This window comes from Diabrotica virgifera, chromosome 2 (genome assembly GCF_917563875.1).
Source record: "Diabrotica virgifera virgifera chromosome 2, PGI_DIABVI_V3a".
In the NCBI taxonomy this organism is placed as follows: Eukaryota; Metazoa; Arthropoda; class Insecta; order Coleoptera; family Chrysomelidae; genus Diabrotica; species Diabrotica virgifera.
The window spans coordinates 7,583,384-7,611,349 of record NC_065444.1 but is presented as its reverse complement, the minus strand read 5'-3'; the positions used below and the strand labels follow the sequence as shown (position 1 = coordinate 7,611,349).

The following is a 27,966-nucleotide window of genomic DNA, read 5'->3' as shown; positions in this document are numbered from 1 at the left end:
ACTTTAAAAAGGCAAACCCATAGTAAACTAAAACTAAATCACTTGAGAAAGGCACTCTGCCGAAACAGCTGTGTCACGTAGTTATAATAAATTTTGTGGAAGTATAGAAAACAAACGTTTTCATTGTTTTATTCTTAGATAAAATGAACTTCAATCAAGTAACGATCGAATCCATCAATTACTTTTCACAACTATTTTCTTCATATTTATGTTCTTTCTTTCACCGTGTTCGTTTCCTATTTCTGTATTTTCAGGTGTATCAGTTAAGATTCGACACTTCCCCCTTTTAGGACAATTTTGTATGTTTGTTCTTGGAGGTGCCTGAGGTAAAGGGCGAACTACTTGTGGTGACTTATATGGTAGCCTTACAAGATATTTTGGGATAATTAATAAGAGGTCTGAAAGTAATCTCTTCTTTTATATTAAGAGGATTGTCTCTATCGATGAACTATAAAACTCGTGTTTTTGATCTAGAATCTCTCAAAAGTCTAGAAAAGCTAGTTTTTTTTTTAAATAACAACAAACATTTTAAAAGGTATATTAAAAGGATTAAATAATAATTGATCACAATTCAGCTACTATATTTTGTTCGCATTTTCATTATAATATTTTTCCCTCAGTCCTGGAATTTCAATATAATCATGGGACTCCCATTCTTCATCTGGTGGAGGTATGTCGTCACCTTCGGATAATGTTGTCTTTATCGGACGTCCGTACGAATCTACAGATAAGTAGTCTTTGATATCTTGGGAGACATGAGCATGAGGTCTAGCGTTCTGAAGAAAAGATAGGTCTTCTAGATGATTTGTTAATGTTCTGATTTGAAAATTCTGCAAAAAAAAGTATTTAATTAGTTTTACGTACTTGTTTAACAATAGGATATTAGGTAACGAGCATGATGGTCATTATTATGCGAATATGAGGGATACGACATGAGCCGCGTAGCGGTGAATGTCATGCAGAATACGAGCATCATAATGGCAATGAAATGCGAGTAGTATATATCAAATTAATTGAAATTAAATCTTACTGTCTTTCGTATTTTTCGTTTACTCACGCAATATGAGTACTAGAAATCAGGTCGATGTGATTTTGCCTAGATAAGATGACGTGTTTTTAAATATCTTGGGGTCTCGGTTAATGGAACTACTGATAAAAGCATAGTACAGAAACAGAACCAGGCAGGATTATATTTATGTGTTTTTTATTTAGGTTATAGAAAATTTAAAACTAAAATTACCTCCGGTAAACAGTGGTGTTGCAAACAATAGAAATTTCTATTTCCGACTGAATGGCACCATGTTCCATCAGGAAAATAAGGTGAAATTCCCAGATCGTTCAGTTCTATCCTGGGAGTGTAGAATATTCCAGAATCGGCTCTTTTACAAAATATAGCACATCCCATCCATAAACGACCTAAAAAATAAATATCCATGTATATATTTTTTAAAACAAAAAAGTAATACCAACATAAAAATCAAAATTAAAGTTTTTAATCGACATTAATGAGTATATACTCCACTTAGAATAAAGAACCCATAAAATAGAAGCAATGAACACCATGAACTTAGAAATATAAGTAAAAGAATACAAAAATCTATTATACTTCAACAATTTTTAATTGAAGGTGTTTCATTGGCAACATCGCACTTAAAGCAAGTCACCGATAGTTCTCTTGTCAAATTTGCAGTGGCGTACCAAAGTAATATTTTAGTTATTTATTACTTATTTATACGCTCTGAGCTTCGCTGGTGTCGCTCCTGGCGGATTACTATTCAACTTTCACTGGTAATTTTTAAATTTATTATTTAATTGTTATCGCTTAATATTTACAACGCTAAAAATTAATTAAATTGTAATAGATTTTTTTAAGATTTTGCTAATCATTTTGACGTTCTATTGATGAAATATTAATTTCTTACTTCGAATACTTTCACAATTATCGTGTAGATGGCGCTAAGATTAGATAGATTAATTTATAATTACATATTAGGGAACATTAAAAAAACGTAAATTCAGTATTTAAAACGTAAGTATATTCAAGGTACAAATATATACCACAGCTTTGACCAACTAATATTTTTTATAATAAATGTTTTTAATTTTAATTTTAAATTAATCACTTTGACATTTATGTCAAATTTCCGGTAAACGTTTACAGACTTGTCACTACTGGCGCTCGCAAATTTATAAATATCCCTTCTACGTACGAGCTCACAGCGTATACACGTAATTACGTAAAAGTTAAATCTAAGATCGATGTAATTATTAAATTATCATGTATGTTTTGACATATATTTTCTAGTTGTTCTAACAAAAAAAAGTAAATATTCTTCTGAATCTATTTCTTTGTGGCATCTTATGCAATTACATACAGTATGGTGCAAATGTTTGGAATAAATTGGTTATTTCGTAAGCCACCGACTTTAAGGAAAAATCTTAACAGGTCGATTTTTACTTTTAAATTATGATTTTTTGAGACATATATCCCACTAGTGACGTCATCCATCTGGACGTGATGACGTAATCGATGATTTTTTTAAATGTCAATAGAGGTCGTGCGATAGCTTATTTAAAAGGTTATTCAATTCTCTATTCAGCAATATAAACATTAACATAATTATTTATACAAGCTGTTTGTACAAGCAAAAAAAATTTTTTGAATTAAATTGACACAAAAAAAAAGAAGAAGGCATGTAATTTATTTAATTTAGAATACATTCTATTGCTTTCAGAAGACAAAAAAAATGGTTTTTGATAAATAAACATTGTTTTTCGCTTAATTTCAATATTCGAGCTGCCACCCATCTGCCCCTTGACAGTTTGAACACTATTTAATTTAAGCGAAAAACAATGTTTATTTCTGAATTAAACATTTTTTTCTATTTTCTATTTTTCTATTTTCCATTTATATCCAATATTAGTTATATATTGGCTCCGTGCGTCTCCCCTCTACTTACAGTCACGTGACACGCTGTCAGATTTTGTCAGGACGTTTTAACATTGAGTCTTATGGGATTATTTTGTTAAACTTGAATATTTTATTTTGTAGTGATAAAAAATAAAAAATAAAATAAAAAATAATTTTATTTCAAGAAAAAATCAGTTTACATGCAAAAAACTTAGATGCTAAGTACACGATGAACATATTGTTTGTGTGTGTACTTATTCTATTTATTATAATCAATAAAATTAATCTAATGGAGGTAACTGATTATTAAGAAAACAAGAGAAAATTCACTTAACCTAATAAAGATTTACAAAAGACTATGTCTATGTTCTATAAAGTTTTACATTATTACTAGAATATGTTATTTATTTTTATATTTTTTATCCAGCTAGAAAGTGATTTCTTTATCTTAATAAATTTTTTTATTTTTAAATTCTTGAGGCAAAGTGAATACAATTGTTAGAATTCATTCGTTATTAATTTATACTGTAATTTATAGTCCAACAAAAATATTTTCTTTTTCGTTAATAAAGATTTATTGACATAAACTGCGATAGTGAGGTTATGTATACAAAATCAAACTGATAATCAATATTGGAAATAGAATAATTTATATCAGATTAAGTGCGTTTTTATTTTCTGTTTATATTAATACATAATATCACTACCGTGACACGGCATTTTTTTTAAATGTCTCATTTAAACATACACAAAGCGTCCTGATAAAATTTCAAAAAACCGCCACCATGAGCAGGTCGGTCGATTTTGCTTTGACACTTTGTTAACGCTCAGAGCGAATACATTATTTTACTTATCAAATAATTTTGCATTTTGGCATATTTTCGACTTCCACTTCTGAAAGTGTTATTAATATTTTGTATTTTGATAACGATTTCTGAAGTGGAAGTCAAAACGTCAAATAAATTGAATTTTCAAAGTGGGCTTATTTTCGAAGTAAAATAATAAATAAAGTAAAATTTTATTAATTAAGAGTACCTATACAGTATTTCAAGGTCAATTTCCACTTTAAATTGTCATTATGATGTGTGTTTATAATAAGTATTGAGTTTCATTTACTATCCTTGATCTTTGGGAACGGCATGAATAATATTTTACAGATATTAAAACGTGAAAGAATAATGGCAAATGGCACCACCAAAAAGCAATGTTTGGTTTCATTTTAATGAACTATATCTCCAATTTACACGCCTACTAAAAATAGAAAGATGGTGGAGCATTTCTTTTAATCAAGTAAACGAAAGACAAGACAGTGAGAATACGAACAAGAGTGAAGACAATGAATCGAAGATTAAGATTTAATAGATAAATCTACTTTAAAATGTATAATATATTATGTCTGAATTGTCAATATGAATGAGTGAGATAAAATTAAATTATTAGAGAAGATTTTTTTACCAAGCAACAAAAACAAAATTTGTTTAAATTATTAAAGTTGTGTATTTTGATAATAATTTCCAAGTTGGAAATCGAAACGTCAAATAAATTTAATTTAAAACTTAATTGTGACTTATTCCCATGTCACAAAAAACAAAACACCCCACGTCGACGTCTATGCGGATAAGGACACTTGTTGACGAGTAAAATATTTCTAAGAATTCTCACCCTTCGACGGACATAAATATATGGACCAGCGAAGTATTGATAAGGTTACCAATGATTCACAGTATTCAAGGAATTTGTTCAACTTAGCCACTTGTAAATTTGACCCATTGGCTGGAGGTATATTGCTACCGAGGCAAATTTTCGGAAATCATCTAATTTTTTCACTTATCCACATTGGCAAAGGATACACAATAAAATGCCCCCGGTATAAATTTAGTTCTAAAATTTAACATTGTTGCCGATAGTTCTCAGTTCAATTTGTAGATGAGTCGCCTTCAATTAAAAATGGTTGGACTATAGAGCGGGTAACCGAAAACATAAAAATCAACAAATTCAACAAACTATTATATAACAGCCTTATAATTGAGCCTTAAAGGTTTAAAGAGAAAATGAACAAAGGCAAAAAAATAAATAACGGAATTAAAGAATTAAGATGGAAATATAATCACCAACAGGGATGAATTACAAAGGGTAGTAGAAGATTTCTATACAGAAGTATAAAAGTCAACAAAACCATGATGAGCAACTAACATAAAAGTTAGAAAATTCAGGAAGAAAGATTAGTCAACCAAAGATCGAAATTGATGCCTGATGATCAACAGACGAAATAAGGAAGGAACTAAAGAAAGTGAAAATAATAAATAGTAAAGATACGTGAGAAGATAATATCGTTTTAGAGGTTCCAAAGATTAGAGGAGACGGACTTTTAGAGAATATAAAGGAATAAGTTGGCCGCCTTTGAATTTTGGTGTTACAAAAGAATCCTACGAATATCATGGATTCAAAGAACGTCAAACGTTGATTAAATAACTAGAAGGATATGAAATGAAGCGGAAATAATATTAACTATCAAAAGACGAAAACTTGAGTATTTAGGACATGTGATGAGAGGGTAAAAGGACTCATCATTACAACTTATTATACAAGACAAAATCTGAGGAAAGCGAAATGTGGGAAGACGAAGAATATCTTGTACTTAATAGTCTAGACGCCAAATAGAGGGCACCGTGTGCTTTTCAATTCTGATGGACAAACAACGGTTTCTTATGGATTTTTGGCTGCTGATTACGAATTTCGAGGGTGGATTTCGATCTGAGTGGTCAAAAAATCTGAGTGCACAATACAAATTGCAAATTGCAAAATAAGTATTTTTCGAAGCTTTATCGATCGTAACTCGGCTTTTACGAATGCAAATGAGTCTTAGATTATCTCATTTTAAAGCTTAATGAATAGGCTTCCAAACAAAGTTTGTTAAATTATTTAATATTTATTTGTTTTAAAGTTATACCCGTTTGAATTTATAATTTTCTTAAAAGAATTGTACATTAATTTGTTTATAAGGGTTTCAAGCAAATTTGATCTATAAACATTTATACTTTAATTAACAATAATGATAGAAGAACTCAAAAGGAACAATTTGAGCTGACGAAAATGTTCATAAGTGTATTTTTGGCCAATATATCGATATTGTGGCTACGAATTTCGTCACTTACTTGACTGTGAGCCGATCTTGCGCCTCATAGCGCGCCATTAAAATATTGATATCTTGGCCAAAAATACACTTATGAACATTTTCATAAGCTCAAATTGTTCCTTTTGAGTTCTTCTATCATTATTGTTAATTAAAGTATAATTGTTTATAGCTCAAATTTGTTTAAAACCCTTATAAACAAATTAATGTACAATTTCTTTAAGAAAATTAGAACTTCAAACGGGTATAACTTTAAAACCAATAAAGATAAAGTAATTTAACAAACTTTGCTTTGAAGCCTATTAATTAAGCTTTAAAATGAGATCTTCTAAGGCTCATTTGCATTCGTAGAAACCGAGTTACGATCGATAAAGCTTCGAAAAATACTTATTTTGCAATTTGTACTGTTCACTAATTTTACAATATCTTGAGTTGTAATTGTTGGATTTAAGGTTAGTAAATGTTTTTTTTTGCTTTGTACTAAGGAACAAATTTTATTTTAAACATTCTTTTTTATCTCTTTTAGTTTATGAGCCAGAGCCTTATAAACATTATACAATTTAATTGTTTATAACAATTTTTTGACCACTCGGATCGAAATCCACCCTCGAAATTCGTAATCAGCAGCCAAAAATCCATGAGAAACCGTTGAGTTTGTCCATCAGAATTGAAAAGGACACGGTGATCCCTCTGGCGCCTAGACTATAAGGGAATGGTTTGAATGCCAGAACTATTTAGAGCGGCAGTCAACTGGGTCCGCGTAGTCATGATGATTTCCAACTTTCGATAGAAGATGGACCTTAAAGAAGAAGAAGACGGACCTTAAAGAAGAAGAAGACTAAAGGAACCATATGGCCAGAATGAATGACGGGCGATGGACTCAAAAATTACAGTGTGTAGACTAGTAAGTCTGTAAATTTAGTATCCAAGTTATATTGGTGTAAAAAATATCTAAATTATTGTAGATATGTACATTAAGAAAAAAATACCTTCTTCGTGTGGTGATTGAAGCCCAGTACCCACAGATTCCAGTTCAGGCAAAAGCTTTGAGAATTCTGTACATTTTTGTGATGCATACTTTACTGCAGATATTTTTCCTTTGCATACCTAAGACCAGAAAATGAATAAGATGTATAGTTCTGAAATCATACTAAAAGAGTCATTAATATACAGCTCAGTGGAGTACTATTCATGGAAATGTGTACTTAAATAAACAAGGGATCATTCCATAAAACAGGTAGATCCCTTGTTGATATAATTTCACACCTCGAAGAATATCACCCCGCGGAGCTGAATAATAATGACTCTCTTGGTTTGATTGCACCGGTATAATTACAATTATATCAATGTAAAAATTCTTATTTATTACCTTACTATCGTTGCAAAGTCCAAACTGCACGCTGGACCCTTCACAGCCTTCATCAGTATTGAGTGGAGCAGGATTATTGCAAAGTCTTCTTTTTGAAGTATTCCCTTTTGATTTCTCTATACAACCTGAACTGCAAACACCTTCTTTCCATGGACCCCATCCTCCCGGTACAACTTTGACTGGTTTGGGAAGAGCTTTTTTGACACAGGTGCCCCCATAGCAGTACTAAAATAGGAATTGTAAATGGTTTAACTTAAAACTACCTGTAACCTGAAGTTAAAAAACATACCTGCCCATAACCACATTGAGTGCCTTCAAGAGCAGGTCCAGCAAAATAATGTCCACTTCGATGAGGTGTTTTACAGTGTAAATTGTAACAGATGTCAGAAAGGCCTTGACTGGGCAGTACTGTAGCATCCTTATCACGAAGAAGTATCTCACACTGTTTTTTGGCAGTAAATTTTTGTCCAGGTGTCCGCAGAAATTTGTTATGATCGAGATTTTTGTTAGGTTTGGATGTGTCTTCTAAACATTTCGCCCAGCTACTTAAATATAATAATAATAATAATATTCAGATTAGTATGGTAACATTGTCTAATTCAATATTTAGTAATATGACATATTTATATTTATTAAAATACAGTAAAACCTCTGTGAAGTAGTAATACCAAATGTGAAGAAAACATCGGCAAATCTCAGTTTGGTTTCAAGAGTGGTTTCGGTACAAGGGAGGCGGTACTGTGTTCCAGGCTGAAGTTTTTGCTTTGGTTACCTGCATTGATGAAGACCCTAAAGCTAAGAGAATCAACATTTACACAGATAACCAATCGGATATTCTCGCTGTAAAGAACCCTCTCACCAAATCAAAACTGGTGAGAAACTCCAAAGATCTAACCTGCCAAAAGACAATAAAGTGTCATTAATATGGATGTCAGGTCATGAATTAAGTATTTTCGATGGGAAATAAGCCACAATTTTACCAAAAAATGAATTTATAACCGTTTCGTCGCCCAAGTCGGGTGTCGTTGTCAAAATACAAAGTAATACTAAATAAACAAAAATGTTGCTTAGTAAAAAATTCTTCTAATAATTTATTTAATCTGACTCATTTATATCGGCAATTCAGGCATGTATTATACATTTGAAAGTAGAAGACTTTAAAATGATATTGCCAATATTGATGAGTTGCGTTCCTGGGACGACTTTACTAAAAGATAGTTCATTCGATTACATGAAATCAACCCCAACTCAAGAATATCCGCCACAAAAAATCATAGCATGTGATCTGTCTTTAAAGAGACAACAAAATGCAACGATAGCAGTAAAATTCTCGCGCTAGAGATTCCATAGTAAATCACGAGGGAAAACCAGGAAAAAACCTCGTGATACTATCCCGACATCGTAAGTATTTGGGCTTATATTTAGTTTACTCTCGAAACTAATACCAAATTCTGACTTTAATGTATATATGCTATTTTAAATTATAAATAATATTAATAACACATCGATATTATATAAATAATACTAAAATATAAAATATGTACTAACTCGATATGTTAATGACTTACTAATCGTGGTATTTTCTTTCTATTGACTTCCTCTTTTAGTATGGGTAACCACATCCTACTGTCTTCTACCGAGGAATTTGCGACACAAATGTTTTCATTTAGCATCATTAGAACCGCTTATTTGATTTTTCTCTTTTTACTATCTGTTTCTTTTAGGACTATAATTGAATCTCTCCACTGAACTCTATGTTCATTATCCCATGCATGTTGACAAATTTGAGATCTATCAAATTCTCTATTTTTAATATAAGATTGATGTTCACTTATTCTAACGTCTAATGGTCTTGATGTTTCACCTAAATAAAATTGTTCGCATTCACAAGGTATTTTATAAATACAATTCTTTGTTCTTTCGTGTTCATTGTTAGGTTTAGTTTTAGATAGAATAGATCTCAATGTGTTTGTTGTTTGAAACGTTAATAAATTCATTTTTTTTTGGTAAAATTGTGGCTTATTTCCCATCGAAAAGACTTGATTATAAAAATGCCACAAGGAAATGGCTTCAGAACAACATCAGGTCATGAAGGAGTGCATAGGAACGAACGAGCAGATATGTTGCCGAAACAAGGCTCGAGAGAAACTTTTGAAGGCATCTTTCTGTGACATCACTAAAGATGCTGATGTATGTCTGCTTTGTTGACTATGAGAAGTCATTCGACACTGTTCAACACGATAAGTTAGTGGGTACACTTAGTAAGAGATAGGCCTGAATGGACGAGACATTCGGGTAATAGCCAATTTGTACTGGAATCAAACAGCTGACTCAGAATTAACAACCAGACATCTGAAGAAATTCCTATTCTGAAAGGAGTTAGACAAGGTTGCGTGCTCTCCCTACTTCTGTTTGATTTGTATGCAGGAAAGATCTTCAGAGAAGCAGTAGAAGACAGAACAGAGGGTATAATTGCCAATGGAGCAATAGTCATCAACAATGAGATACGCTGATGACACAGTTCTGCTAGCAACGGACAGGGATGATTTGCAGGCACTCCTACAATCAGTGACGGACCACAGCCAACAAATGCGTCTGAAAATAAACTAAAGTAAACCCAATGGACGGCCATCAGTAAAAACAAAAATATTGCTAATAAGTTGGCAGATATTGAATAAATGGAGACATGGCGCAGAGAGTACAAGCATACAAGTATTTAGGCTGCTGGGTGAATGAAAAATGGGACTTATCACAGGAAATCAAATGCAGAATACAGCAAGCGAGAACATCATTTAGGAAAATGCAAAAGGTACTAACCAACAGAGAGCTAAAAATTACGTCAAGAATACGCTTATTACGCTGCAACGTATTGAGCATTTTGTTCTATGGAATGGAAGCATGGTCCCTCACGGAAACAAAGTGCAAGAGGATTGAGGCTTTTGAAATGTGGGCTTACCGCAGAATGTTGAGGATATCGTGGATGAACAGAGTAACAAATCAAGCGATAATGCAGCGACTGAACAAAGAAAGAGAAGTACTGAATATTATAAAAAGAAGAAAACTAGAATGCTTTGCCCAAGTGATGAGAAATCGAAATATGAAACGCTACATGTAATTATCCAAGTGTTCCGTGGTGGGGTTGAGTTGCGTGTAATAACCTTATTGTCCACGGAAACAAGTAAATGAAATTAAAATAAATGTAAAAACAACAAACTGTCTGTCAATAATATATTTATTTCAATCGGTAAAAAGAACGTGAAAATGTCTCAAAAGAGAGTTTGTTATTTTAGCGAGGGTGTGACCGCACGGGGTGGGGTGCCCGCTGTGACTCTACTGAACTGCCACAAACACTAATCTGTCATTATGTGGTTCTACCATATGGCCAGAAAGGCGACAATTGATTAGATCTGGTGCTTTAAAAACTGAATAAAAACTGGCATTTTACCTGAATAGGGATATATTTCGTTTTTTAAAACTTAACAGGCCCTTCTATGCATATGGTTTGTATATTAAATGTGAATTTTAAATGGGACGTATTATTTCATTTTGAAAAAGTTATTAAAAATTAAAATTAGCATTTAAAAAAGTAGTAATTGAAAGGGGTCGCCACACAAAGAATGATAGAGAGAAAGCCCCCAGACACGGAACAACATCCTGGCTTAGGAACCTCCGCCAGTGGCATGGAGTGAGCACCACGACACTATTTAAGTCAGCTGTGCACAAAGTAAAAATCATGCGACTGATCGCCAATATTCTGGGAGGACAAGGTACTTAAAAAAAAGAATGTGTGTGTACTTTGTACGCACGTAAGAAGTTATACTTCTATTATATGATTTAAACGAAATTAATATACTTTTTATTTATATTTTGTTTAAATATTAAACTAGTTTATACTTACTACTTCTCAAACATTTTTATTAGAACAGTGCCAAAAATTAAAATAATAAAAGAATAAAACACACACAAACACATTAAACAAGCCACAAATGATGTCTGAACATTAATTGTCGAAAAAATTTTTAACTAAATACGTATTTTCTGAAAATACAATTATATAATAAATATACTTACAATCATAAAATGTATTAAAAAAAAAACAAAAAAGAAAGTTTCTATTGGGACTCGAACCAACGCTGATAAGCGCGGTTGGTATTAGAATTCATTCGCCTTCAACGCTTAGCCACGGACACTATGTGTCATTATTTACGAAGATCGATTAACTAAACGGATTAAACTTGTGATATTTTGAAAACTGATCAAATTATTTTAATTTTGAATTGAAATGATTTAGAATTGAAAAAATACAACAAAACATAGAGTAAGAAAACAATATTTTAGGTGAATATTGATAGAAATTTTGATGGTAATCAAATTACATAAATAAAAGTATTACATACTATGTATTTTGGCAGATCAAATAGGTAGGTTTATACCCACGATACATTAACAATTATTACGTACCTGTTGCTTTTAAAAACTATTTAAAAGTCACTACAATATTATAAACTTTTTTGTTTCTGTCCTCACAACAATAAAACTAATATACATTTGTTTACCTTTACCTTTACCTCCAAACCACAGCTGTCCTACAGCTGCCATATCGGATAATTTTTGACATGTCATTTGAACATCCAAGCAGAACAAAGTTATAATGCGCATGCGTCGGGCTGATAGGTTTTAACATATAAAAATTCACCCTCTGTCGCCGGTAAAGAAGTATAACTTCAAAAAGAAGAAAACCTCTGTAAGCGAACACACCTATACAGTTACATCTACTTATAACAACTGATTCTGAATTTCCGGTTATTAGAAATGGAAGTCTCCATTCTTTTATACATATCTCTTTATTCCGACCATTATCTTAAACAATCGCGGGTACCCATCATCGGAATTTTCTAGTGCCCGTCAATGAGAGAAACACCCTCAATAAAGGGCAATAAAATTTGGGCAGACATTGATATTCTTTATTGATATTGATATTCTTTAGTTGCAGTTACCTTTACCTTAATTTCTTCATAACATCTGCACTGCATCTTGACCATTGGGTTTCACCGTTGGTTCCCCTGGATGGAGACATAATGTAACCTTCCTTGGGACAGCTGTTGTCGATACTATCGTGATGCATACCTAAACTAAAAATATAATGTTATTCTTATTTGAAAATATAGCTGTCCTATCCTAGCGGTAAATCGACCAGTATTTTCTAGAACGACTATTAGAAACGAAAAGCAGGTATATGCGTGACGTTAGGAAAGGATTCATGCTGTTTCATTCTATGAAATTCAAGAGGAAACCAAAAGGCAAAACCATTTTCCGTTGGAATTTACCAGCTGAACAAACGGGGTAGTGAATTGTATATTTTTTGAATTCCCTCTTGTCTTCTTCGCTTCAGCATCCATCTGGCTTGCAATTTTTAGAAGCCATGGAGGTGTTACCAGGGAAATGGACCAATAAGTTTTCAATTAAAAATCTTTTAGTAATATTTTTAATATTTTTCAATATTATTAATGTTTCTATTAGGTTGAAAACTTACTTTGCCTTTCAGTTGCCAGATGACGCTAGTCACCTACTCCATAAACGTCAGTTGCAATGCGGGGATAAGCTTTCGTGATTTTGTCACTTCGGGCAGAGAGCAGCAGGCCTACGCCTCTCTGATGATGACTCCAAATAGAGTCGAAAATCGTCGATTTAGAGTGCTGGTCTGCGCTCTCTGTTCTAAGTGAAAAATAAGACGGTTTTGCCTTCGCATTGCAACTGAATAAAAATGGAATTTTTATTTTATTTTCAAGAGAAAACCAGCTAACAAGAAATAAAATTTATAGGTAAGAGAATAGAGTATTATTGTAGGGAGATAAATGTATTATATAAATTATGTTTTACTGTACTATCCGTTGCAAGATAATTCGAATGGAATTCCCCAGGTTATTATTGTGTTTGATATCGGCCCAGTCTCTTAATCTGGGGAATTCCATCCGAATTATCTTGCAACGGATAGTAAATAGTAGTTGTATAAATAAAATCGACATAAGTGTAAATAAATTAAAATAAAAACTGAATAAATTAGGTGTTCAAATCGTTACAATACACTAAAAAAAAAGACTTACTTGTGTCCAATTTCATGGGCAAGTACATAGACACTGGTGAATCCAGCGCTAGGATATGGTTTGCCAAAAACATTTGTGGTTCCAAATTCTGCTATTACGCAAGCATAACGATCCAAACACACTCCTCCTACAGTAGCCAATCCCATTGTTACTCCACTTTTTCTGCCGTTGTCATATGCAAAAAAATCTAACCTAAAATAAAAAAGATTTATACAGGCAAATGAATATATAATATGAGGACCCTAGAGGAAAAGGGGTATAAGTGACAAAAAGTAAATTTCGAGTAAACGCTGTTCAAAGTTCAGCTTTCACTGTAATTGCCACGATTTCTTAATGGTAGATTTTCTTCTCCGGTTTAGTAACTGTAGGCATTATTATTCTTAATTGTAACAAAAAAACATGATTTTATTAACATTACTCATTTTGGAGCCATTTTTAGGTTACTAAGTAGCACTTGTACCCCTTTACTTCTAAGAATTGTAACATAAAGGCAAAACATTTAAAAATATTATAAAGTTTTTGTACAAATTTATTCTTTACCATAACACTAATACATAATTGATTTATGATTCATCGGCATCAGTGTCGTAATGATGTTCCAACTCGTCATTTTCGACTTCCGCTTCTTCTGAGTTTATAAGTTCTCTAGCTTGTTGACCATCATATCGCAGATTTGTGAAAAACTCATGGTAAATTGGAGGTACGTAGTTAAGCAGCTGTTGCAGATTTGAATATTTGGCCTGCTTAATGAGAGGCCTTCTGTCAATCGGTACTGGTAAGAGATCTGGCAGAAGGACAGGGTTTTTGCCAGCTCGAGTAGGTTTCATAGATAGCTCACTAAACTCTTCCATGCTACCTCCAGCTGATTTCTTGTAGAACAGGGTTAAAGGTTTGTCCTGCTGAAAATGTAACCATTGCATACTCTGTATTCCACTTACGTTCTTCTTGAAGTATGGCGCAAGTGCTTGAAAATCTAAAAAATCGTCATTTTCCATCTGTACTGTAAAGAACTTTCTACTTGTAGAAGTTACCAGTTCCATCCAATGTTGTGGTACATACAGGTCCTTTTTGGTTCTTTTCTTTTTTAACTCTATTAAACCAAAATTTTGGTCACACTCATTATAAGAATGGCCACTTATAAAAAATCGATGATCCACTGTTTGGATATTAGTGTTTCTGACAATGTAGAGCCAAAATTTGACTGTCAGATGACTCTTGTTTTGACCTCCACAATTGTCGCTAAATGCAGTTATGTGTTTTACAGATGGGGGAAGGCTTCTGATATATTTTAGAAGACAAGATGATATTTCCTGACATCCACGTGAAGCCTGACCTTCGTGCCACATAAAGAAGTGGGTCGTTCCATTCTGTAGGTTATGGACCCCTAAGTTATAAGTCCACAGTTGCCTTAGATAGTATGCTTTAGACGTTGACACATTGGGAGTTGGCATAGTTTTTTGTAAGTCGAAGATGAACGCAACTTTGCTAGCATCCTTTAGGTCATGACACTCTTCTTTTGCTTTTCTGACGGCTTCCGCCTTACGCAAGTGTAAGTCTTTTTCTCTCTGAGCTAAATCTTTTTCTTCTGCCGAACCGTGATTTATTTTTATCTGAAATTTGTCACATTTGTCACAGGTGTCTGTACTTGGCCTTTTGAAACTAAGGTTGAAATGAGTATTAAAAATATTTCTGTAAAAGCTTTCCTTTACAGGTTCTTCCTGTTTTTCCTCCTTACAGAAATCACAATATAGCTTATACATTATTTTCAAATTACACTCCTGAGGAAGATACCTCCTATTCGGAGTCTTATTTCTAGTGTAGTGGCTTGTGTACTTAGGGAACTTATTAATATGTTCTTTTATGATTTCAATTGCCCTTTCAGAAATTTTGTTTGGGGGTGAATTTTTTCCTCTTTTATCTATGCATGCCACGCCCGAGGAGACTTTTTTTTTTGCTTTCAACTATATTTTGTAAACGTTTGTTGGAGACATCAAGAGTTTTCATTATAAACTCTTTACATACTCTAAATCCTCCCAGATTATAAACACATGACACCTTTTTGTTGCTAACTGCATTTAGATTTTTTCTTTTTATAGGCTCAATTTGTATGGATCCATTTAGAAAAGCTGTTTGGAGATTCCAGTTACCCAATGACCAATACTCTTTAAAAATTGAAAGTCTTTGTTCTTGTGAAATATTATTGGTACATTTATACCTACAATGATGATTTTGAAGTTCTCGTAACTTTTTAGCTTCATGAATATTGTGCTTTTGGTCCATGTAAGCTTCACCTGAATTTCTTGCTATTTTAGCTCTGTTTTTTTTTTCCATACATCTGGCCTCCGAATCCTTTTCTTGCCAGTCTGCTTTGGTGGTGGAAACGCATTAGCAGGTAAATGCTCTATTACTGGCTCTGCATTTCCATATTCTTCTTCCGGATCATCGGCTAGATCTACAAAAAAATGGAAATATTACATTCATTGCTATTTTCAAATTTCTCAGTATTTTACTCTCAATAAAAAAGTTGCAAATTTACTTGAATAGCGAACTTAATAACAAGTGTACATTCAGCCAATAACAAGTGTGTTACAAAGGTGCTCACTGTTTTTATATTTATTTTATTATGACCTTTCGATAATAAGTTAAATACTGGAACTTATCTTTACCTGAACTATAACTGCTGCTGTCATCATTATCAGGCACATACTCTGAATCAGTATCTGAGTCATAACCTTCGCAAAGTGGTTCGTCATCTGAAAAAAAATGCAAACATTATTTTTATGAAAACAAATTATGCTAATTTGAGTGTATCACAGATAGTTTAACTTTTAACAAAGCTGCCGTTTTATAATTTAGGTTGGTGTTTACAAATCTGTTGTCTGTCTAGACCTAGTGAGTTGAAACTAAAATAATATAAATGATCGTAATTTTTTAGTAACGTTTTTATAAGAGAAAGTATCTACAGTAAAAGCTGTTAATAAAACAATTTAGAAGGATTTTATAATATACTTGATTTATTGTCAACTATTTTAAACAGTAGGAGCAAACAGTATTCATTAACTTACCTTCAGTTTTTAGGTTACGTACATCCATCTCGTTCAAAGCTTCAAACAAAGAGCACGAACTCTTCTTAAAAGCACTGTAGTTAATAATAACGTAAAACACTGCAGTTTACAATACAGTAATACTTTAATGACAAAGTAATATTGCTTTAGAAGAGCTATTTCCACTACCCATCCGAAATAATAACAAACTCAACTAACAGTCTGACACAGTGGAACAGGGGTACAAGCGCACTCGTATCTCTTCTCCTCCAAGCCCTACTCATTGTTGGCTTGGAGGTTAAGTAACTTGTCGCTAGAAAGCAGCACCTGTTAGACTTATCGCTTACATCTCTTTACCACCAAATAGAATGAAATATTTCCAGTTCGTAGTGCATTTATCTCAATATTTACAAAAATGTCACTTATACCCCTTTTCCTCTAGGGTCCTCATATATAATTTAATATAATATGAGACTTATAATACCTAGACTTCGAGCTGCAATCTAAAACGGTTCCCCTAGTGCGACAGAGAAAAATGTTTGTAAACAGGGTAGGCATCTCTTTCTAATCAGCAGGTTTTATCTGATCGGCGACAGTGGGTAAGTCACGTGGTTTTTTCATGGACTAGCCTTTGATTTTCTGCTGCTGTATTTTGGTCAAATTTTGAAAGCATTAAAATGAGTTAACTGTAGCCCTTTTCTTACATAAAATATGCCGCCCGTTCTTCTTCTGTGCTCAGACTTTTTCAACGACTTACGGTTGGTGAGAAGAAACCGTTTAGAGATATGAAAATTTCGTAAAATTCATATTTTGTCCAATTTGAGTCCAAGAGTTGCACTGGATGCTTTTTCTTGCATAAAATATGCTGATCGTCTTCTTTAGTTCGCAGAATTTTTTTACGGATTAGGTACTTCTTTCAAGTCGAGTAATCGATTGGAATTTTTCTCTGTCGTACTGTTGGAACCATAGATCTATAAAATATCTAGACTGCGCGCTGCTATCTTAAAATGAGTGACGATTGCGACAGAGAAAACTGAGGCTATTAGGTGGGAAGTCTCTTTCTTTCGGGGTTTATCCAATGACGAGGGGTTTATCGATGACGTTACTTTCCCACTGTCTCCGATTTGATGAACTCTTCCGATTAGAAAGAGACTTCCCACCTAATAGGCTCATTTATCTGTCGCAATTGTCACCCATTTTAAGATAGCAGCGCGTAGTCCAGATATTATAATATGTCTATGGTTGGAAGAGTTTTAGACTGCTACGCGTAGTATATGTATTATATGTCTATGCTATGTATAAGATGGTATAACTTAAAAGTCTTTTGTAAAGATAACGTTAAGTAAATAACTAATTAAGGCTTGTTTCAAGACAGAAGCAATATTTCTTACCCTGAAACATATAAACCCATATCCCAATGTGCTGGATTATCGTCACCTTTTGGATTTATTTTCTCCTGATAAGAGCAAAAACTGTCTAGAAGTTTGTTACGCTCACCACTATAGTGTTGCATATCTGCTGGTTGTCGTTTCATAATATCCATTCTCGTTAAAACTAACTCCAAAGACGTACCTAAACTAGGATGATGGTACAATGCTTGAACCTAAAATTTGTAATAGATTACTGCTGTTATACAAAAAAGATAAACAAAGAAACGTGTAGGTCTCCAGGAGGAAGACACAGAAATCAAATCTACCATGTACTGATCCAGTCAAAAAGGAAAAGCTGGTTACAAGATGTTAGGGGTCTACGAGGAGCAGATGTGTGATTAGAAAATATGCTAGAGTCCTTTTCATGAGCATTTTTCAGTGCGTCACAGTTTTTCGATTTCTTTCTAACGCATTAAATTGTATGTGACAGAAAAAAGGCACGTCTGTGATTACAGACATTTATTTTATTTATAACATTTGTTCTAGTTGTCGATAGATGACGCTATAATCGAAAAAATATTTACGAATTATATATAATAATATCTACGAATATAATCTGTACAATTTATCTTCTCCTTCACGTGCCATCTCCGCGACGGAAGTTGGCAATCGTCATGTCTATTCTGATCTTAGATGCTGCTGCTCTGAATAGTTCGGTTGATGTGCATCCGTACCATTCCCTCAAGTTACGTAACCACGAGATTCGTCTCCTTCCTACACTTCTCTTGCCCTGGATTTTCCCCTGTATAATCAACTGAAGTATGTTGTATTTCTCATTACGCATAGCATGCCCCAGGTACTGCAGCTTTCGTGTCTTGATGGTTTCCAATATTTTCAGTCTTTTGTTGACTCTTCTCATGACTTCGTTGTTTGTTATATGCTCGGTCCATGATATCTTCAGCATTCTTCTATACACCAACAGTTCAAATGCTTCCAACTTTTTAGTAGTCGATGCGTTAAGTGTCCATGCTTCTATCCCGTAAAGCAGAGTCGAGAAAATATAACACCTTGCCAGCCTAACTCTCAAGTCTAATTTCAGTTCTCTTGCACAAAGTACTTTTCTCATTTTATTGAAGATTGTTCTTGCTTTCTCTATTCGAACTTTGATTTCTTTGGTGTAATCGTCTGTGTGATTAATTATTGTGCCAAGATAGTTGTAGTTTTCTACTTGTTCTAAAGTTTTACCTTTAATTGTCATTATTTTGGGTTTTTGATATCCTCATAAATTTAGTTTTCTTGATGTTTATTGATAATCTATATTCTTCTCCATACTCAACTATTTTATTCATTAGCTTTTGGAGGTCTTTAAGGTTGTCTGCTATTATGATATTATCGTCCGCATATCTAATGTTGTTAATTGGCGTTCCATTTACCTTTATTCCTGCTGTTTCTCCCCCTTAAGAGCTCTTTTCATAATTTCTTCAAAGTATGCATTGAATAGTAGTGGTGACAATACACACCCCTGTCGCACTCCTCTTTTAATTTCGAACTCTTCTGATGTGTTCGTTAATGCGTATGTGTTGTTATAATTCGAAGGTCATTGTATTGTAATTGTTTTGCTTTGAGGACGTCCATTAGCTGTTTGTGCGGCTGTTTGTACAATTTATAAGACTATACAAATCAAAGAAAATACCATTTTATAAATGCAATAAACACAATTGATTTGTTTTCATGCCAAATTGCAAATAAAATATGACAACTGTCAGGTTTAACTAAAATGTTATATTAGAATAAATATTATAAATGTGTATTTATCACGGACTTACCTTTTTTTATCATTTGTGATGCACTGAAAAATGCTCATGAAAAGGACCTTAGTAAGCGCCAAAATAAAGATGAAATTAACTAAAGACAAAAACCGGAAGGTAAACACAAGAAGATACAATGTCTAGGCTCTGCAATAAGAAAAAACAATAATTGAATTCACAGCAAGACTGAAACTAAACCGAAGGGCAGCGGTCCAAAATGGAGGAAACAGTGGAAATATGGAAGAACGTTAAGAACATAATGTCAAAAATTGACGTTATCGCTTCCTAAAAATATACTGGCCCGATAAAATAACAAACATAAAAGTATGGAGAAAAACAAGAGAAAATATCAGTCACGAAAAAATAAAAAATAAAGAAAGGAAATGGACTGGATACTCTAAGGAAAGACCAAAATAATACAACCAGATATACACTCGATTACTAACCAGACGGAAGGAGAAGAAGAGAAAGACGTGATAATAGCTGGAGAATAACTGTAACGACAGATCATGAAACAATTGGCCTAAGATGGAGAGAGGTCAAACAGAGAGCGAGAAATAGGAAGGAATGGAAAAGACTTGTAGAGGAAATTTCGAAAAAATAAAACAGAATAGGATGATATTAAGAACAATAATAGCCGAAAGAGAAAACAACTACAGAGTGGTGTCTACAAACTAACTTGTGGTGACTGTCCGAAAACTTACATCGGTCAAACTGGCAGAACCTTTGACAAACGGATAGCAGAACACAAAAGAGCTTTCAACAATAGAAAAACAGACACTTCTACATACGCACTTCACCTTCTAGATCATAATCATTCTTTCAATGAAGAGTTTCAAATTCTGCATATTCAAAATAAAGGCCTTAAGCTATCTTGACCAACTAGAGACAAACAGCTCCCCACTCCTCAACCTCTTTAGTTAAAGACTTTAAAAAGGCAAACACATAGTAAACGAAATCACTTGAGAAAGGCACTCTGCCGAAACAGCTGTAGTCACATAGTTATGATAAATTTTGAGGAAGTATAAAAGATAAACGTTTTCAGTGTTTTATTGTTAGAATAGGATGGGCTGATCCAGCCAATCAGTCATCTTTCACTTTTGGCTAAGAAACGCAAGAGGGTCCAATACTCCATAAGGGGGAGGAGAGAAAAGGGGGAGGAGAGAGAGAGAGAGAGAGAGAGAGAGAGAGAGAAAGAAAGAACATACTCAAGAACTTACCGCATTCATGTAAGCCAGCAACATATCCTGCAACTTCTTATCATCATAACTAAAATAAGGAGCAAATATTTTGTAAGCTGCCTCGTCGAAAAACATCGCTAATTCTAATGTTAGCGTCGGTATTTTAGAAGAAGCAGCTTCGGAATACGGTCGAAAAATATTGTCCCCAAAGTTATAACCATTTTCAGCATCGAATATGTTATTTGTTCGTATATGGTCATTTTCCGACCAAACATTTGCTGCAATGGGAAAATAGTCTTCCTCGGTATGTGGGAAACCCGGAAAAAAACTAGCTCGTTTTACTAAATGGGGAATTGTTAGCGATTCGTCTTGTAGAAGAGCTTCCATAAGAGGTTCTTTGGTATTAAGCACTGATTGTAATCGGTCTGTTAGTGGCTGGACTTCTAGAGTAGTGTTTTCCAAAAATATTAAACCTTGCTAAAAAAATTGATAACCATTATAAACTTATTATTCCTCCGTTACAATAATATATACAGGGTGGCTGGAAAGTCCCTTTACATAGTCCCTGACATTGTTTATTTTCAACAAGATGGTGCTCCACTCCATTTTGCTCTCGCTGTTCTCAACCACCTGAATTAAATCTTCCCGGACCGATGGATTGGATGAAGGTTATCCAAACTGTCCTGATCAATACCTTGGCCACCAAGAAGTCCAGATTTGACAACGCCGGACAATACACTGTGGAGTTTCATTAAAGAGGAGATTAGAAAACGCAGATATGTTTCGAATGAGGATTTGCGAAACAGTTCGCTACGCTTTTACATCAGTAACTCTAGATATACTGAGACAAATGAACATGCAAACATGGCGTCGTATCAAGTTTTGTTGCGACAATGGAGGTATAGTATGGTATAACTAGACCCAAACCCAGACATCCAAAGTGAAAGTTATCCTCCAACACCAAATTGTTCTATATGGTCCACATAATGTTCAGAAAAAAGTCACACCTTTTTGAGCGTCGGGTTTGGGGGGAGGGGGAGAAATCGGTAAATTCGTAGTTTTTTACGTTTTTCGTCAATATTTCTAAAACTATGCGGTTTAGCATGAACCAACTTCAATACAAAAATGTTCTACATTAAATTTGAAATAAAAAAGGTCCTATGCATAATCCTTCTAAAATGAACGGTTCCAAAGTTACGGAGGTAGTATAGTGTAATTGGTACAAAAAAAACGCCTAACACAGACTTCCAAAGTAAAAGTTTTCCTCCAACACCAAATTGTTCTATATGGTCCACATATTGTTCAGTAAAAAGTTACACCAATTTGAGCGTACGGTTTGGGGGGAAATGGGGGAGAAGTCAGTAAATTAGTAGTTGTTTTACGTTTTTCGTCAATATTTCTAAAACTATGCTTTAGCGTAAATTATGTTCTATACTCAAATTTTCTACATAAAATTTAAAACAAAAAAGATCGTATACATAATTGTTATAAAATCAACGCTTCCAGAGTTACGGAGGGTGAAAAGTGGAGGTTTTCGATATTTTTTTATATGTTTTGGGCAATTTATAATATTATTACTAATGAAAGACATTTTTTTGTAAATAAAATTTGCTATTTCAGTGGCCGATGGTATGTTAGTGATAAGCCCTTGACGAAACGTCAACCTCACCACCCAAAATCATCATCAATTGTCCAAATAATATAAAAAGTTTCGAAAACCTCCACTTTTCTTCCTCCCTAACTCTGGAACCGTTGATTTTATAGCAATTATGTATAGGACCTTTTTTGTTTTAAATTTTATGTAGAACATTTTTGTATACAACATTGTTTACGCTAAAGCATAGTTTTAGAACTATTGACGAAAAACGTAAAAAAACTACTAATTTACCGACTTCTCCCCCATCTCCCCCCCCCCAAACCGGACGCTCAAAATGATGTAACTTTTTACTGAAGAATATGTGGACCATATAGAACAATTTGGTGTTGGAGGTAAACTTTTACTTTGGATGTCTGGATTAGGCTTTTTTGGACCAATTACACTATACTACCTCCGTAACTTTGGAACCGTTCATTTTAGAAGGATTATGCATAGGACCTTTTTTATTTTAAATTTAATGTAGAACATTTTTGTATAGAAGGTGGTTCATGCTAAACCGCATAGTTTTAGAAATATTGACGAAAAACGTAAAAAACTACAAATTTGCCGATTTCTCCCCCCGCCCCCAAATCTGACTCTCAAAATGGTGTGACTTTTTTCTGGACATTATGTGGACCATATAGAACAATTTGGTGTTGGAGGATAACTTTCACTTTGGATGTCTGGGTTATGCCATTATTTGGATCAATTTTATCATACTAGTATGCATAATGATGTTTTAAATAAATAAATAAATAAATAAATAATAAATAACACACACAAAATTGTTATTATTTTGTTTCCTCTGTAGTATAAAAAAACAATTAATACTATAAAGGACTTTCCGGTCACCCCGTATAACTTTTATTGAATATAATTCCTCTGTAATAGTAATTATAGTTACTTACAACATTTTTTGAAGAACAAATACTCATTGATGCCACAGTAATACCATCCTCGTGCAAGTAATGACAACTTCTGGGAACATGGTTGAATACAGAAATGCCATCTTCATCATGGACATAAGTTGTGAAGTTATGACCCAGTATGTCTGCATTTCTTTTAAGCTTCAGGTTGATTGGCCTAGAATATTAATCGTCAATAAGTATAAGATAATCTAAAATCAACCTTAATACAATGACACAAACAACATAATGTCTTTTCTCAGCAACAGTCAAAAGAGTAATATTTACAGACGATATTGATCTAACAGGAAGCACCAGATTAAGAATGAAGGAGACTTTCGTGAGGTTTGAGAAGAAAGCAGAGAAGATGGGACTCCTAATAAATGAAAACAAATCTAAATATATGTATAATAACCGAAAGAGGTAGAAACAGACCATTATTTGAGCGCGTCAGAAAATTTAAGTAACAACTCTCTTTATGCCCTTCAAAACCTTATGAAGAGGTGGATAGACGAAGTGGGAACCGAAACTAAAGAATTATAGAGGGTGAATAACTGAAGGAGAGCAGCCCGGGACATTACTTGGAAGTGGATGCTGGAGGAGGCCAGGGCTCAACTTGGGCTGTAACGCCATAGAAGAGGGAAGAGATCATGACAAATATTTAAAAATTTGTGATGGAATCAACAAGTAAAAATTACTAATAACTGTAAAATGACGAAATATCTATACGAAATGAGTTTTATTGGATTCTATTCGCAATATTGTTCAGTATATTTTATACTTAAATCAACTAGTTTTGATGGGAAATAAGCCACAGTTTTACCAAAAAAATGATTTTATTAACGTTTGGACGTCCAAATCGGATGCCGTTGTCAAAATACAAAAAATATTAATGAATTAAACAAAAATATTGTTGCTTAGTAAAAAATTCTTCTAATAATTTATTTAATCTGACTCATTTATATCGGCAATTCAGACATATATTATTATACATTCCCAGCAAACAGGTTTGAGCCCAGTTACGTGATAATTACGTTAAATTTACGGCAAATTTCAACGAATACGTAACTCGGAGATTTATGACGGGAAAAAAACGTATTTCAGTGCCAAATCATTCACCAATATATTTTTGATTCCTTTATACATGTTTGACATTAGAATAATATAAAATCATAATGACGAATATTGTACATGTTTTTTATCATAGGTGTGAATGTCGGTTACATCGCAAAGGTACGTTTATTTCACGTAATAATCACGAAACAGAAATAACTTCCTTTGGTTAAATTTTGAGAAATATTTTTGAAAACAAAATTTTACAACGGTGTTGGTTAAATACGTATCGCTTGAATTTTACTCCCTGTATTTTATGGACGTCGAAAAATTAGATGTATTCCACGTAAAGTAATGTAAATAATACAATATTTAAACAAAAAGTTTATGATTTCGCTTTTAAAATCATTTAGCATAACTATTTCAATCCAACCTTGATTTGAAGCTATTTTTGCTATTTTTTTTTCTTTAAAAATATCACAGCTAAAATGATGTCGAGTCTAATTTTCAAATCGCGCGCGGTGATGACGTACTACCAAGCCTTTCTCCTCCTTTAAATACTATCACGTGACCACGATACGTGATTAACATAGTTGGTTCGAAAACTAAATTAATCGATTTATCGAATAATAGATACGTTTCGATAGCATTATTTTTTTATATTATTCTGGTATTGAAATAGATTTTTAGTAAGACCAATTAGGTAATAGCAGAAGAAATTTAAAAACAAAAAGAAAATATGTAATACTAATTTAAAGTAAGTAGAATAGTTTAACTGTAATTTAAAAATAATCGATTTTTATAATCGATGAGCATAACCTCTAATTCTCTAATATCAGCTTCTCACATTTCTCCTCACAACAAAAAGTGAAAGTGAAACGTGAAGAGCTTTATTTCCCTCGTTTTATTTTAGGCGGGTTTATTTATAATAATGCCTTTCGTAATAAAAAGTGACCTGTGTTGTGTTTTGTGTTGGCAAATTTTTTAATGCGTCTTTAGGTCGGTAGCATTTTTGGTTCATTATCTTGTATAATAATTATACAAGGCAAATGTTTTAAAGTCTCTAAATTCTACTAAATAAATGCATTGTTAATACTTTATAGGCTTGTTTTATTTATGTCATATGAGGATAATAATTACATGATTAGTAAGTTAATTAAGGTCGAATTATTTACGTGAACCGAAAGATATGTTGATCAACACGTATTTGCAACGTGAATTTCCCGAAACATTTTATTGGTATTTAAGGTGAATAACACGTCTATTGAAGACGAGTTATTCACGTAATTTAAAGACGTATTTTCAATGTGACATTCCAACCAAATTTTCACGTGAAATTCACGTAAACAATTTACGTATATTGGTGACAAATGTACCAGAAATTCACGTAATTAACACGTCGGTCTGTTTGCTGGGTTTTAAAGTAGAAGACTTTAAAATGCGTTCCTGGGACGACTTTACTGAAAGATATTTCATATGATTACATGAAATCAACCCTAACTCAAGAATATCCGTCACAAAAAATTATAACATGTGATCTGTCTTTAAAAAGACAACCACATGCAACGGTGACAGTAAAATTCTCGCGTTAGAGATTCCATAGTAAATCACGATGGAAAACCAGGAAAAAACCTTGTGATACTATCCCGACATCGTGAGTATTAGGTCTTACTTTTGTTTACTCTCAAAACTAATACCAAATTCTGACTTTAATGTATATATGCTATTTTAAATTATAAATAATATTATTCGATATTATATAAATAATACTAAAATATAAAATATGTACTAACTTGATATGTTAATGACTTACTAATCGTGGTATTTTCTTTCTATTGACTTCCTCTTTTAGTATGGGTAACCACATCCTACTGCATTCTACCGAGGAATTTGCAACACAATTGGTTTCATTTAGCATAATTAGAGCCGCTTCTTTGATTTTTCTCTTTTTACTATCTGTTTCTTTTAGGACTCTCTACTGAATCTCTCTACTGAACTCTATGTTCATTATCCCATGCGTGTTGACATATTTGAGATCTACCAAATTCTCTATTTTTAATATAAGACTGATGCTCACTTATTCTAACGTTTAATAGTCTTGATGTTTCACCTGAAGTGGAGAGATTCAAGTATAGTCCTGAAAGAAACAGATAGTAAAAAGAGATAAATCAAAGAAGCGGCTCTAATTATGCTAAATGAAACCAATTATGTCGCAAATTCCTCGGTAGAATGCAGTAGGATGTGGTTACCCATACTAAAGGAGGAAGTCAATAGAAAGAAAATACCACGATTAGTAAGTCAATAACATATCGAGTTAGTACATATTTTATATTTTGGTATTATTTATATATCTATGTATTATTAATATTATTTATAATTTAAAATAACATATGTACATTATAAGGTCAGAATTTGGTATCCGTTTTGAGAGTAAACAAAAGTAAGACCTAATACTCACGATGTCGGGATAGTATCACGAGGTTTTTTCCTGGTTTTCCCTCGTGATTTACTATGGAATCTCTAACGTGAGAATTTTACTGTCACCGTTGCATGAGGTTGTCTTTTTAAAGACAGATTACATGTTATAATTTTTTGTGACGGATATTCCTGAGTTGGGGTTGATTTCATGTAATCGAATGAACTATCTTTCAGTAAAGTCGTCCCAGGAATGCAACTCATAAATATTGACAATATCATTTTAAGGTCTTCTACTTTAAAATGTATAATATATGTCTAAATTGCCGATAAAAATGAGTCAGATTAAATAAATTATTAGAAGAATTTTTTTACTAAGCAACAACGTTTTTGTTTAATTCATTAATATTTTTTGTATTTTGACAACGGCATCCGATTTGGACGTCGAAACGTTAATAAAATCATTTTTTTAGTAAAATTGTGGATCATTTCCCATCAAAACTAGTTAATTACAAAAATGCCACAAGAAAATAGCTTCAGAACAATACTTAAATCTTAAATCAGCTATTAAAAAACACTTTGCTCTGATATAATTAAGAATTTCTTTTCGAAAATTGCACAACAGCACAACAGATGTTGCTCGAATAACTACAAACAGTGAAGAGCGACTCCCATGAGTAAATTCCCTTAGAGATTTTAAATGTGTTGAAAGTAATTGATACAATTAATTAGATTTTAAATAATTTTTATAGATAAATACCTTTCAAAAGCCAAAAAACTATAATCGATTTCTTCATCGTAGCCATCATACACATCAACAGCTTCTACAGATAGTACTACTGGTAACTCAACAATCTCATACTCCGGTATCCCTGCTCTATCACTGGTTTGAAAATAATACATGAGTTCATCTTCATTCATGGCATCTAATAGAGCTTCCCTTGGAAACGATATCACCAGATTTAAATTGAAAAAAATTATGAACAATAATATCTTGTTAAACATCGTTGAGTCAAAAGTTAAGCAAACTTTTCGTT

At 33.1% G+C, this 27,966-nt stretch overlaps 1 protein-coding gene across 2 annotated transcripts; it reads right to left on the bottom strand.

The window, feature by feature from the left end:
* Nucleotides 1–522: 522 nt before the first annotated feature.
* Nucleotides 523–27,966, bottom strand: LOC126879424 (A disintegrin and metalloproteinase with thrombospondin motifs adt-1-like). Of its 2 annotated transcripts, none has more exons than XM_050642435.1 (11): nt 27,690–27,966; nt 23,465–23,639; nt 20,960–21,397; nt 17,953–18,164; nt 13,518–13,709; nt 12,417–12,545; nt 7,703–7,958; nt 7,414–7,638; nt 7,034–7,151; nt 1,241–1,416; nt 523–830 (listed from the first exon to the last, which is right to left on the bottom strand). In XM_050642435.1, exons 1-11 carry the CDS (start codon nt 27,932–27,934, stop codon nt 579–581), a joined length of 2,418 nt encoding a protein of 805 aa, XP_050498392.1. In that variant the 5' UTR covers nt 27,935–27,966; the 3' UTR covers nt 523–578. The 2 variants fall into 2 exon arrangements, with proteins under 2 accessions (XP_050498392.1, XP_050498393.1); XM_050642436.1 differs by having other exon boundaries at nt 7,703–7,955.